This window comes from Strongylocentrotus purpuratus, unplaced genomic scaffold, assembly GCF_000002235.5.
Source record: "Strongylocentrotus purpuratus isolate Spur 01 unplaced genomic scaffold, Spur_5.0 spur5_scaffold_11, whole genome shotgun sequence".
Classification (NCBI taxonomy): domain Eukaryota; kingdom Metazoa; phylum Echinodermata; class Echinoidea; order Camarodonta; family Strongylocentrotidae; genus Strongylocentrotus; species Strongylocentrotus purpuratus.
Genome location: NW_022145596.1, coordinates 20,479,984 through 20,492,488, shown reverse-complemented (window position 1 = coordinate 20,492,488; position 12,505 = coordinate 20,479,984). Strand labels below are relative to the sequence as shown.

The 12,505-nt window shown below is 38.6% G+C and overlaps 1 protein-coding gene across 2 annotated transcripts in view; it reads left to right on the top strand.

The window, feature by feature from the left end:
• The window catches only part of LOC576511 (centrosomal protein of 135 kDa), a 39,322-nt gene that overhangs the window by 23,219 nt on the left and 3,598 nt on the right, over window positions 1-12,505 (top strand). For both annotated transcript variants that reach the window (XM_030980874.1, XM_030980875.1), the window contains 9 exons: window positions 303-513; window positions 1,024-1,192; window positions 1,953-2,063; window positions 3,210-3,395; window positions 4,645-4,854; window positions 5,982-6,184; window positions 8,930-9,034; window positions 9,641-9,927; window positions 12,027-12,069. In XM_030980874.1, the coding sequence (XP_030836734.1) occupies window positions 303-513; window positions 1,024-1,192; window positions 1,953-2,063; window positions 3,210-3,395; window positions 4,645-4,854; window positions 5,982-6,184; window positions 8,930-9,034; window positions 9,641-9,927; window positions 12,027-12,031 (1,487 nt within the window). In that variant the 3' untranslated portion in view covers window positions 12,032-12,069. The remainder of the gene's footprint in view (window positions 1-302; window positions 514-1,023; window positions 1,193-1,952; window positions 2,064-3,209; window positions 3,396-4,644; window positions 4,855-5,981; window positions 6,185-8,929; window positions 9,035-9,640; window positions 9,928-12,026; window positions 12,070-12,505) is intronic.

Sequence of the window (12,505 nt, the reverse complement as noted above, 5' to 3'; positions counted from 1 at the left end):
TCTTGTTTAGCGCTCATATCTGCCAGACTTGACACTCAAAGCGCTCCCGATTATTAATCTGGCTTTAGCATGGTTGCCGTTACGACGCTCTAGCATTTCAAGGAATTAATTTCTGCCAGTTACCCATTTACATCACCTGGGTTGAGTGTGGCCAATGTAGATCAATGTCTTGCCAAAGGACATTAGTGCCGCGGCGAACTCGAACCGCAAACCTTGTGATCGACAGTCCGGCCACGTAACCACTCGACCAAGACACCTCTACGTGAAGTAAATATATTTCTATTACGTCTCGCACGAAACAGCTGACATGAATGCCAACAACGCTCTCCTGCGGGAGGAAATCAACGAGCTTCGAGGGACAGTATCCGCCATCGACAGGGAGAAGGATGGCATACAGATGGCAGTGGACGAGAAGACAGAGAGGACCTTGGACCTTGAGAGGGAACTCATGGACCGAGGTCGGACCATCGCTGACCTCAGGGCAACGGTCAGCGACCTTGAGGCAAGATTAGAGTAAGTTAGACATGTGACCTTTTTAGTTCTAGACTGTAACAATTTATACTTCTTTTGTTAAGATAAGCATATTGTGTGTCTAGAGCCAGAAGGGAGGACACAGCCTGGCGCCAAGAGGAGGGTAAGTTCTTCTCTCCAAAACCACCACCACCACCACCACCACCACAAAACAAGACAGAGAGATTTATGGAGTGATAAGGAGAACAGAATTTGTTCCCCTTCCTCAGTCTGAAATAGTAACTTACTTATGTTATGTAATCAGTGTATTTTTAGTAGCTAAAATAATTTGTGGAAGATCCCAAAATAGCACCATCATTGAATAGCACCACCATAAGAAAAAGAGAAAAATACCAAAAACAGGCTCGCAACAACCCTGGTCCAACTTATTTCGGCAGTAGTGTTTTGATGTTCAAAGTGTAGCATACTGCGAAGTGTGAACATTTCTCATAGTTAGAATATTTATTAAAGTATAGATTAACTAGGGAATTTTTATTTTCCACAATTCGGTAGGCAAGCAATTAACGATCTCGGCAGCAAAGATCGTGAGATCCGCAGCCTGCGGCGTCAGCTGGACTCGACGAGAGACGAGCTGACCGATGCCTCCAGAGGGCGGGATGTCACCATACGGGAGAATCGCAGACTGCAGGAAGATCTAGCAACCATGACCAGAGAAAACCAGGTCAGTGTCATGATACAGTCAAGTCATTCTTAGCAGCCACCTCCCTATAAAGGCCACCTGTCTATTGTGGCCATGTATTTTGTCACCCTTGAGAACCAATGCGTGTTGTAAAACCTGTCTACAGTGGCCACTTTGTCTGTTTCCCTTGGGTGGTCTTAATAGACAGGTTTCACTGTATTGGTAAAGTAGCAATGTGTACTGTTGAAGGTATCTTCTTCCACTATACCACTGTGTAATGATATTTATGGTATTTTTAATGAAAATTAATTAATATTTGTTTTTCTGTTTTCAAACACAAGTGTGTCATTACAATTCATATTTACAACATTTCTACAAAGAAGAATTTCACACGATTGATTTAGATTTTGTAGAAAGATCCCTAAATGATGCTGTAATCATCCAGTAAGAAAATTAGGGAGGAAAGATAAAATGTCAATAACCTTCAACCATTTGAATTTCTCTGTCTCAAGAACACCCATCTCTGTGATGCGATCTTGTCTATTTGCTAAGGTCTAACTTTGAATAACATTGTCTCACACATGGAATTATGGTTTCTGAAAATTGTTAATTCCAGTGTAGAAGAACATCATTATGTAGCAATATGACTGTTCTGGAAATGCTCTTGTATTTCTGTCATTTCTAGAATTACTTTATTTGTTAGACCAACTGATGTCTATTTGTGCAATCCCATACATGTATGTCCATAGGTTGAAAATAAAAGACATTGTAAATGACTTCCCTATTGTTTGTTTGGACACAGACTGTAAACCAGGAGTTGGAAAGTATATTGGAAGAGAAGGTAACACTCAAGACTCAAGTTCAGGACTACATCGCAGAAGTAGCTCGTATTGAAGACATGCTTGCAGGAAAGGTACACTATATTTAGAAGAAAATTATTTTTGTTTTCCTCGTGAAGGCTATGATATTTGCTTTATTGATTAAATTATGAATAGGAAGATTAATTGACCATCTCTTGGGTAGTTGCTCTTAAAGTGACTCGGTGACATTGTCTCAGATTCTGAAACAATATCCTGACTTTAACTCATGCTCCAATCATAATTATAAACCTTTAGGTCAGTCAGGAATCCCATGACTTTTACAAGTCTGTATCGCCTATCTGATTATCAAGATATTTATGATTGGAAATCGAAATTTCAAAAACTGTTTTCCCAACGGTTTTTATAAAACTACAGTCTATTGGCAAAAATGAGTATGGTAAAACCGGTCACTCTATTTTTTTCTACTTTTTTGGGACACTTCTTGGTCATTTTGAAGCACAATTTTTTAAGGGCTTCAAAATGACACCATATCACAGACACTGATAACACGTAGGGCCATGCATCTCAGATTTAACATTGTTAAACGATGCCTTGAAGAGGCAGAGAATGAGAACAATTTAGATGTAAATTGGTTTAACGTTATACAACAATTGTTCATGGTTTGCGTCAGGATTGATGTCGTTAAGATGTTTTCAGCCAACTTCTGTAGCTGGGACCAACAATATGTAAGCTGGATTAATAGTTTATGGTTCACGGTATGTGTGCAGATGGAGAGAGTAACATTTTGTATTGAACCTATGGTGTATTTAACATTGCTACCATCAAACAGGAAAATAAAATAAAATTAAAGGCCAGGACTGAGAACAGAATCACCACTACCAATAAAAAGGTTCAAAATCAAGGGTTAACAAACAATTAGTTTTAAAGATTTGATTTGTAATTAAAGTCAAACGAGGTTTGAGATGGAGGAGCAAACATGATATGTTGAACCTATGAACCTATTGAACAGATGCTCTGACTTTTTCCAGGACAACACTTGCTCTGGGCTTTATTTTATCATAGATATAGGGCTAGGTTAGAGTTACAAGAATAGGTTGGTTCGGTTTAGGATTAGGTGTAGGGATGGATTCAAGGTTGAAGTCCAAAATGTGAACGATATTGACCGCAGAGCAATCGTTGCGGAATATGCGTCTTGCAATTGTCAAACATCGGTTCCCATTGCTCCATTTCTGTTGTAGGATCGAGAGAACCGGGGTCTACTTGACAACTATCGAACCGCATCCGCTGAGGCACAGCGCTGGGAGACGGAGGCTACGGAGAGGACCAGCGAAAGTTCCAACATGAGGCTTGAACTGATGGCCAAGGAGACGGAGATGAAGAGACTACGAGAGAGGATGGACGAGACGGAGAGAGATGTCCATGAGGTAAGCCTCAAATTCGTGGATGAGCAATGTTTGGCGGCTTAAAGATTGTTTATCACTTTTGCAGACCTAAAAACCTGAAGTTCCATGAATCCAGTGGTATATTGAAAAAATTTAATATTAGGAATCTCCCGCAAATGTAAGAAACGGAAGCTGGCTTTCACCAAATATCTTTTGAATGTTTAATAACAAAGATTTATTATCTAAACTCGAAAAAGAGTTGTACGCAATGCAAAATTAATTAGACTGTTATATCTGTTGATTTGAGAATCGCTCCCTCTGCGGCAACTTCAAAACAGCGTTAGATTTTTATTTCTTATAAAGAAGTTTCAGAACTAATGACCGTAAAATTTTGCATGTGATATCTGAATGTTATATTTTAAACACTCACCAGGTTACCTGAACATTGTGTTCAGGTAAGCCTGAATCCAATGACCGGGTATATCTGTAAAGCGCTTTGAGAGGCCCTTCGGTCCTGAAAAGCGCTGTATAAGAACTAGCTATTATTATTACATAAAGCAGTAGTATAAATACATGTCATTGAGGAATAAATGGGCAGTGAAATATTATTCCAACCCATGCCATCCACTGTTAACCCTATTTTGTCATGGCATTTCTGAGTTACCAATGAAAAAGATAACCACATGACTTTTAGAAGAAGGAAGTGTCCATAAATATTATTGATTTTCAAATCATATGTCTGTTTTTTTCTTCATTCTTTTGGTATTCTACTGTGGAAACCTTCAGTTTTTACGCTAATCAAACATCCTAGTCACACACATAACATTTTCTGCCTTGGCAGCTGTCCACCAGACAGACCTAAGAGATGCAGGGTTAACCCATTAGCAACTAGAGATTTTGTAAAAATTGCCTATTACTCACTGGAAGAACTTGCAATATTTCTCTCTTTTTGACATTTTTCTGAAGAATATGAAACGTGCGCTATTTTTCTATGCTGATTCCTACTGTAGACATCGTAAGGATTACGCACGTATAACATTATAACGGTAGACCCTAGAACGGATACTATAGCGCGTTGAAAACCGACGAAAACGGACGGGCGATTTCGGGCGGTTCAGTGAGTAAAAGGAAGGGCGGTTTCGGGCGGTTTAGTTGCCATTGTGTTAAGCACGATAATCCACTTTGCATGATGAAGCAGTAGTGCACCTTCAATTTTGCCACCTAATCAGACATCCTATTCACACACATTACATTTACTGTCTTTATTCTATCTCTACTTTTCTGCCACCAGCACCTGTCCACCCAGCAGACGTACGAGATGCAGATCTCCAACCTGACCCGCTCCCTCTCCAACATGGAGGGCAACGTGCGCCAGCTCCAGGACGAGAAGGACTCCGTGGTGCAGGATCTAGCCGCCGTGAGGGAGCTGTGCGTCAAGCTTGACTCCACCAAAGAGTCACTCTCCAGGCAGCTGACTACCAAGAATATCGACTATGAACAGGTAGGCATCCAACAAAACACAGAATGGGTTGTATTCTCGAAAGCTAACTAACTTTAGTCCATGGTTTAATACACCGACTAAGTATGGAATGCCAAGTGTCCATACAAATACATTTTTGAATAATTTGATTTTAATGATATTTCCCTAAATTATCTTGATAAAATAATTATATCATAGTTGTATTGTTGTTTATTAATTATTTGATTACATTTCATTCTAATTTAGTGACCGATAAAATTATTCAAAAACATATTCTTGGCACTTGGCATTCCATACTTAGTCTGTGGATTTAAACCATGGAATACAGTTAGTCCGCTTTTGAGAATACAACCCAATGATTTTCTTTTCAAACTTAGATATAGTCAAAAATGTCTAATAAGACCACCCGAGGAAAACAGAAAAAGTCGCCACTGTAGAGAGGTGGCCTTTGTAGACAGGTTCTCCACACACATTTGTTTCTCGAGTGAGACAAAATACATGGCAACTATAGACAGGTGGCCGCTAAGACAGGTTTGATCATATGTTAAAGATATGGATGCTATTTAAATGTCTTTGAAAGTACGATTGTAATGATAAATAATAGTGATTCTATTGAAAATGTTCACCAAGGAATCATTTTACAGACAACAAACAACCTCAATGAATTTTGAGTTAAAACATTCGTACTAGGTTTTAAATAGCCCACACATTTAGTTAAAAAATATAACTACCTGTATATAAATACTGATCAATCTATCTTTATGCTGCTGCTTTTTATTGGAACATTGGTTTTGGGATAATTAATACATTTACTACCGATTAAGATTTCATTGTTGAATTGTACCATGCCTTAGATAGTGAAAGGTTCACTTTTTCATTGATTTAACAACCCATAACACACCATTCCAGCAATTCATGACACTCCTTGTAGTTACTTGCCTCACCCACCATCCCAGTATAGCTTTCTGAGTGAGCTGCCAAAGGGATTACCCAACTTAGTACCAAGTACATGTACCTCTGTAAGATTTGTTATGGCATTCAAAGTTGTGTTTGATGATAGATGCACAGCATAGATATTAGGAGTAAAAACATATCATTCTTAAGAGGTCTTATCTTTCTATTTATTTATTTCCTACCATTCCTCAAAGGCCGAAGCGAGAACCGAAGACCTGAAGAGAGAAGTGGAGATGCTGCGAAGCCAGGTGGGCACCGAACGCACGACCGTCAGGAACCTGGAGATGCTGATTGCAGGCAACAGGGAGAAGGAGTTCCAGGTGCAACTGGACAATCAGGAACAGAGGTCCGAGCTCCAGCTGATCAAAGACCGCTTAGCTCTAGCAGATAGCAAGATGTGAGTGCTTTGGAGTTTGGCGTTATGGCTTTTGATCATGTGAATGATTGCAAGCATAAATTTACCTGCATGTTTTACTCACTTTTTTCTATGATAATGATGGCCATGTAATGTTTATAAATTGTTTGTTGTTTATTTCATTAATTTGTTGCTTTCTGTGAATCTAGGAACATGTAAATATAAAGATGCACATCATTTTAAATTTGTTCATTCTTTTTATGCCTCCGTTACGAAGTATCCGGAGGCATTATGTTTCCGGGTTGTCCGTCCGTCCTTACGTCTGTGATCGCATTATTTCAAGAACCGATTGATGGATTACAGCCAAACTCAGGTCATGTATGTATCTTGCAGAGCCCATAAGCTGATTAGATTTTGGGGACACGAGGTTGAAGGTCAAAGGTCACAGGGCTCATTATAGATGCAAAAATAGCTTGTGATCACATTATCTCAAGAACTCTGCTTTGCTTCTGCATGGTCAAGCTCATCTTTAGAACTTGGCTTTGCTTCTGCATGGTCAAGCTCATCTCCAGAACTCTGCTTTGCTTCTGCATGGTCAAGCTGGTCTCCAGAACTCTGCTTTGCTTCTGCATGGTCAAGCTCATCTCCAGAACTTGGCTTTGCTTCTGCATGGTCAGACCCATCTCCAGAACTTGGCTTTGCTTCTGCATGGTCAAGCTCATTTCTAGAACTTGGCTTTGCTTCAGCATGGTCAAGCTGGTCTCCAGAACTCTGCTTTGCTTCTGCATGGTCAAGCTCATCTCCAGAACTCTGCTTTGCTTCTGCATGGTCAAGCTCATCTCCAGAACTTGGCTTTGCTTCTGCATGGTCAATCTGGTCTCCAGAACTCTGCTTTGCTTCTGCATGGTCAAGCTCATCTCTAGAACTTTGCTTTGCTTCTGCATGGTCAGGCTCATCTCCAGAACTTGGCTTTGCTTTTGGGTGGTCAGACCCATGTCCAGAACTCTGCTTTGCTTCTGCATGGTCAGGCCCATCTCCAGAACTCTGCTTTACTTCTGCGTGGTCTGGCTCATCTCCAGAACTTGGCTTTGCTTCTGCATGGTCAAGCAGGTCTTCAGAACTCTGCTTTGCTTCTGCATGGTCAAGCTCATCTCTAGAACTTTGCTTTGCTTCTGCATGGTCAAGCTCATCTCCAGAACTTGGCTTTGCTTCTGCATGGTCAGACCCATCTCCAGAACTTGGCCTTGCTTCTACATGGTCAGGCCCATCTCCAGAACTTGGCTTTGCTTCAACATAGTCAAGCTCATCTCCAGAACTTGGCCTTGCTTCAACATAGTCAAGCTCATCTCCAGAACTTTGCTTTGCTTGTGCATGGTCAAGCTCATCTCTAGAAATTGGCCTTTCTTCTATCTCACATCCCTTCTTAACTATGAAAAAGCCCACGTCTAATCACCTGACTGTGTTAACCAAATGTTCCTAATGTGTTTCACAGAGGAATACGAAAATTTATGATTAAGAATTAAGATCATTCAGTTGCTAAGCTACAGCCTCTCCTAGCAACCAATGCACTGTCTGTAAAAAAAAATGTTTTAATTTGAGCATTAGGCTAAAGTCAATGAGAGAAGTGACTGTATCTGTTCTCTATTAAAGAACTGTTTGATGTCGGAAGAAAGATAATTATTTTTAGGCACGTAATTTTGTATGAAAAGCTTCTGCCTGCCTACTACTCCTTCGATTTTAACAAGCATATTTATTTCATAAATTCATTTCATTTCATTTCATTTCAAAACGATTTATCAAACATACTTTGTCTTTCATTGTGGCAAAGATGAATTAAGAAGTTTACAAGACATTTCAAAAACACAATGACAATAGATTAAAAAATTATATAATAAATCAGCAGTATAAACACATTAAATATAGCTCATATTAACATAACATAAAAAAGACATATCAGAATCATAACAAATTAAAAACTGATAACATATTTCTTTTTCTATAATTGTGACAATTGAAACTGTACACAATCACCATGGAACTGAACTTAAATACTGTGGATAATTTTACCAATTAAATGACACTATCACAACAACTGTAACTAAAGTGACATGTTCCTAACAAGCAAACAAACCGTCAATCGTATTGATAGACAAAGAAAAAAACAATTCTACGTCAAGAAGCTGACCAATCACATTTGGTGGAAGTAAAAGGACAAATCAGACCAAAGAACATTGAAAAATATCATTTGCATCTCTAATGCTGAGCAATGAGAGATCATTGAATAAATGAATACATCTGTATTAAATTAGTAAAGTATGTGTCTACTTGATTTTGAAAGATTGGTTCTGTTTTGGTTTGTGAAATCGCTCTATGGCGGAGGCATCATTTTCGACTAGTTTATTTCTTTCTCTCTCTCTCTCTCTCTCTCTCCCTCTTCCTATATATTGGAGTGAATTAAAGAAATTTGTAAAATTTGGTTGTGTTGTAAATTAGCCTTTTTTAACACTAAATCTTTACACATAGCATTTCAAGTAATGTTTATATTTCCTGATTCTTCTTGACACTTCTTATATCCATTGTCAGTATCAGTTATATCAGTTATGAATTATGAAAATTGTCCAAGTGTGAAATGAGTTGTCTCATATCAACAGGCTCATTATAAAGACAGTGCAAATATATCAGACTAATAACAATCACTGCTTTGCAGTTCAAATTCAGTCAACCAGTTTAACTGGCGTGTTTACTGTGGCTTTTACATGATTTTGATTTCCCTGTCACCATACTCAGACAAACTCAATCTCGAGAGATCCAGACGCTAAGATCAAGGTCATCCCAACAAGAGTCTGAACTAGAGAGGGCCCGCAGACAGTTGACAAGTGAAAGATTTGAAAAGTAAGTTACTAGCGACCAAGAGTCGGTTCCGTATGACCGTAGCTTTAGGACTGGCATTCCCCACTCCCTTCCATATCCTCACCATCATGATCTCCTCCTCTCCTTCAAAGTGCATTTCATATTGTGGCATTTAAAAAAAAAGATTCCAGTATGATGGTATGTGCACCAACTGATAGAGTATCTGTTATGCTTTATGGTAAATCAGTGATAGTTTTCTTATTTGTGTGTTGGGGCTTCAAATGCACATGAAATCGTGTAGATACTAATTTTTTCAGCTAGATTATTCAAACTGAAATGTATCATGTATTTTGGTTAAGAAAGTGATTCTGTTGGAAATCAGCGACATTCTGTTTTTGTGTTGGGGCCTTAAATGGGCATGATAGATGTACAGATACTTGTCCTTCCCTGCTAGATAAATTTGAATGGAATGTATTGTGTATTTTGGTTAAGAAAGCGATTCTGTTGGAAATGTGTGACTTTCTTTTTACTGGTGCTTTTGTTGGGAAAAAAGCTTTCCTAAATATTGAGGGCTCTTTAATTGAAACAGCAGATATTCCCCACATGATGCTAAACTCTTATGCCTTTGGCAAAATATTTACCTTACAGAGAGCGGCTCGGGCAGGAGATTCGTCGCAGCACATCCCACTCCATGTCTACCTCCAACGCCAGCGCGGCCAACGTGAGCTTCGAGAACCAGAGATCATCCACCCTCAGGACCACCACCCTAAGCTCCTCCACCTCCAGACGCACCTCCAGCAGCCCCCAGCAGCACGGCGGGGGGCGCTCCACCACCCCCATTAGCCAGATCATCTCCCCCGAGCGCTCCCAGAGGAAGTCGCCGGAAAGGTCCATCCTGAAGGGTTCGTCGTATCGGTCCCGGTCACCAGAGAGAAGTATGTCCAGGCTGCGTTTCAGTAGTAGTAGTTACAGTAACAGTGATGTAGTTGATAACGATTGGTTGTCTGATACTAGTTTAACAGGTAGGCATGCGGACGATAATGGACGGGACATCTTTAGGCCTCTCAGGGCTTCGTCTAGATTGGTGAGTTGTAGGAATGCATTTCTTTCCAGAAGCATCTCTGCAGATAAAAGTTCCTGTTCACCCAAAGCAGTCAAAATTTCAGTCTGCTGCCAAAGCCTGTTTACATCAAGTCACAGCAGTTACTCATTATCTAGTGCACCATGGGCAATATGAAAATTGTATTGTGCTGGATTCATGAAGAAAATACTCTGTGTTACCATGATGCTTATTGTTTTGTGTTCCATTGAAACGAGTCGAAATGTAACTTGTCTTCATCCTATTTACGTGGTTTTCATGCGTTTCCTCTGCATATTTTGAATTTGAAAAGATAAGAAGTTCCATCAGGCAATAAATTGTTAATCAGTCATTATTTTTGTTGTGTCATTAAGATATAATTGCCTCATCTAGATTTTCAAGAAATAAAGGAAAAGTAACAATAATGACTGCTTTATTACACCTAACTTATGTAGACAGTCTAGAATGTGCAGGTAGAAGAGCACTATATAAACATAAATGCAATGGTTTCTCTTTTTTCTGAAATAGTCCATGACCTCTTGTGATTAAAATCAATGTCTAGACTCTAGACATAACTCACTGATTGAATTCATATTTGTTCCATGGGAATACATGTATCGTTCATCAAACAAATTAAAACAAAATATTCATTAAATATTGCTCCAGAGGGGTGTTTCATAAAGCTGTTTGTAAAGTTACGCCTGACTTTACGAACGACTTGTATATGAAAAGCCAAATGGGACGCTCAATCATTAACTGCATCAACTAAAGTTGAATTGCGCAGATGTAGATTTTAACATTCTTATTATAACAGTATAAAAGTATATTTTTTGCCATAATTTAATTGAGCTTATTGGAAATATCAGAAAAATTGGGGGGCATCCTATCTGGCACTTCATATACAAGTCGTTCGTAAAGCCATGCATAACTTTACGAATAGCTTTATGAAACACCCCCCTGGTGCAATTTCGGCATGCTATTACCTACATGTTTCTTCAGTGCGCTTAACCAGAATCTTCCTCTAAGTCATGTTTCAAGATATTTTTCTTCCCACTTACTGTTTTATTTTATTCAATTATTAATGTGTTATAATTTTTTTCCTGGGGGAGGGGGGGGGGGGGGGAATAGTGAAGTATACAATCTTTGCTCTTTGTTAAAAGCTAATGCTCTACATCGTCACTGTCATCACATCTGTAAACATGTCCATACTATGTATGTGGTACTTTGTTAATGTTAAGTCATGTTAGTATAAAAAATGTATCATTTACTATCAGATATCATGTACAAACAGAGGAATAGGACAATGTTTGCAAAGAATCATTTGCATCATTGTTTGAAATTGCAAACACTTAATTTCACAAGAGGAAGGGAAGGCATTATGCAAAATTGTCATGAAGTTTATATCATAGTTTATGTCCATTGCTGCAGGGAAATAAAGGAAAACAAAAAGAAGAGAAAAAAGAAAAGAAAACACAGATGCAAAAAGCTGTAGTGTTTACCTGCTGACATACAAAACAAAAACAAGAAACAAAAATAAAACATAGAAAAGAAGAAGAAGAAAAAAATGGCTTGTGTTGTGACTGTATGTCATGATTAAACAATGAGTAAGGCCAGGCAAACACAGTGTACCACGCCTAGCTCATTAAAGGGGAAGTCCACCCTGATATTAAGTTGATTTTGATAAAAGCAGAAAAATGAGAAGTTTGTGTTTCACTGATGACAATTTCCAAAATTCATTACTTTCCTATTTTTAATCGGATATTGTTCAAACTTTCACTCATTTGTTTCTCTAATTTTTTTTTATTTTTTATTAAAACCAACTTAATATCAGGGTGGATTCAATGTATTCCCCTGTGATGCATTAATTACTATATTCTAATACCATTGCCGGTATTGAGTTCATATCTGGTATTTGCCAGCATCCTTTTATTTTCTCCTATGTTTCTTGTCCTACAGGATGACAGAAGATGACAGAATGAAGAGGCTTCTTCCGGATATGGTGAGTAATAGATGGGCGGGCTTCTCTTCATTGTTTATATTTGGTCAACATTCAGTTAAAGAGAGATGGTAGTCTTTTGACTGGTGTACAAGTCCCACACATACAGCAAACCCATGGTCCCATCAAGAAATACCCTTTTAGTCTCTCATAGAGTCTTCAGGTGAGGGAAATGTATGATGATGAATGGTTTGGGAGAGAGCCATAAAAAGGTTTTCATGTAATATCTCCATCACTTTGACATCTACAATGCTTAAAGTCAGACTACTCCATGTTTAAACTATTTGCGGATATCTTGAGGGTTATTTCTACATGCGCTGTCTCTGAACTGGTCTATTGTGGCCATAATCAATATTGGTCGACCAAACGGGTAAGAAATTGAGAATTAAAAAAAAGCATAAAGAATTCAATTCAAATTTTCAATTCAAAGTTTATTCAA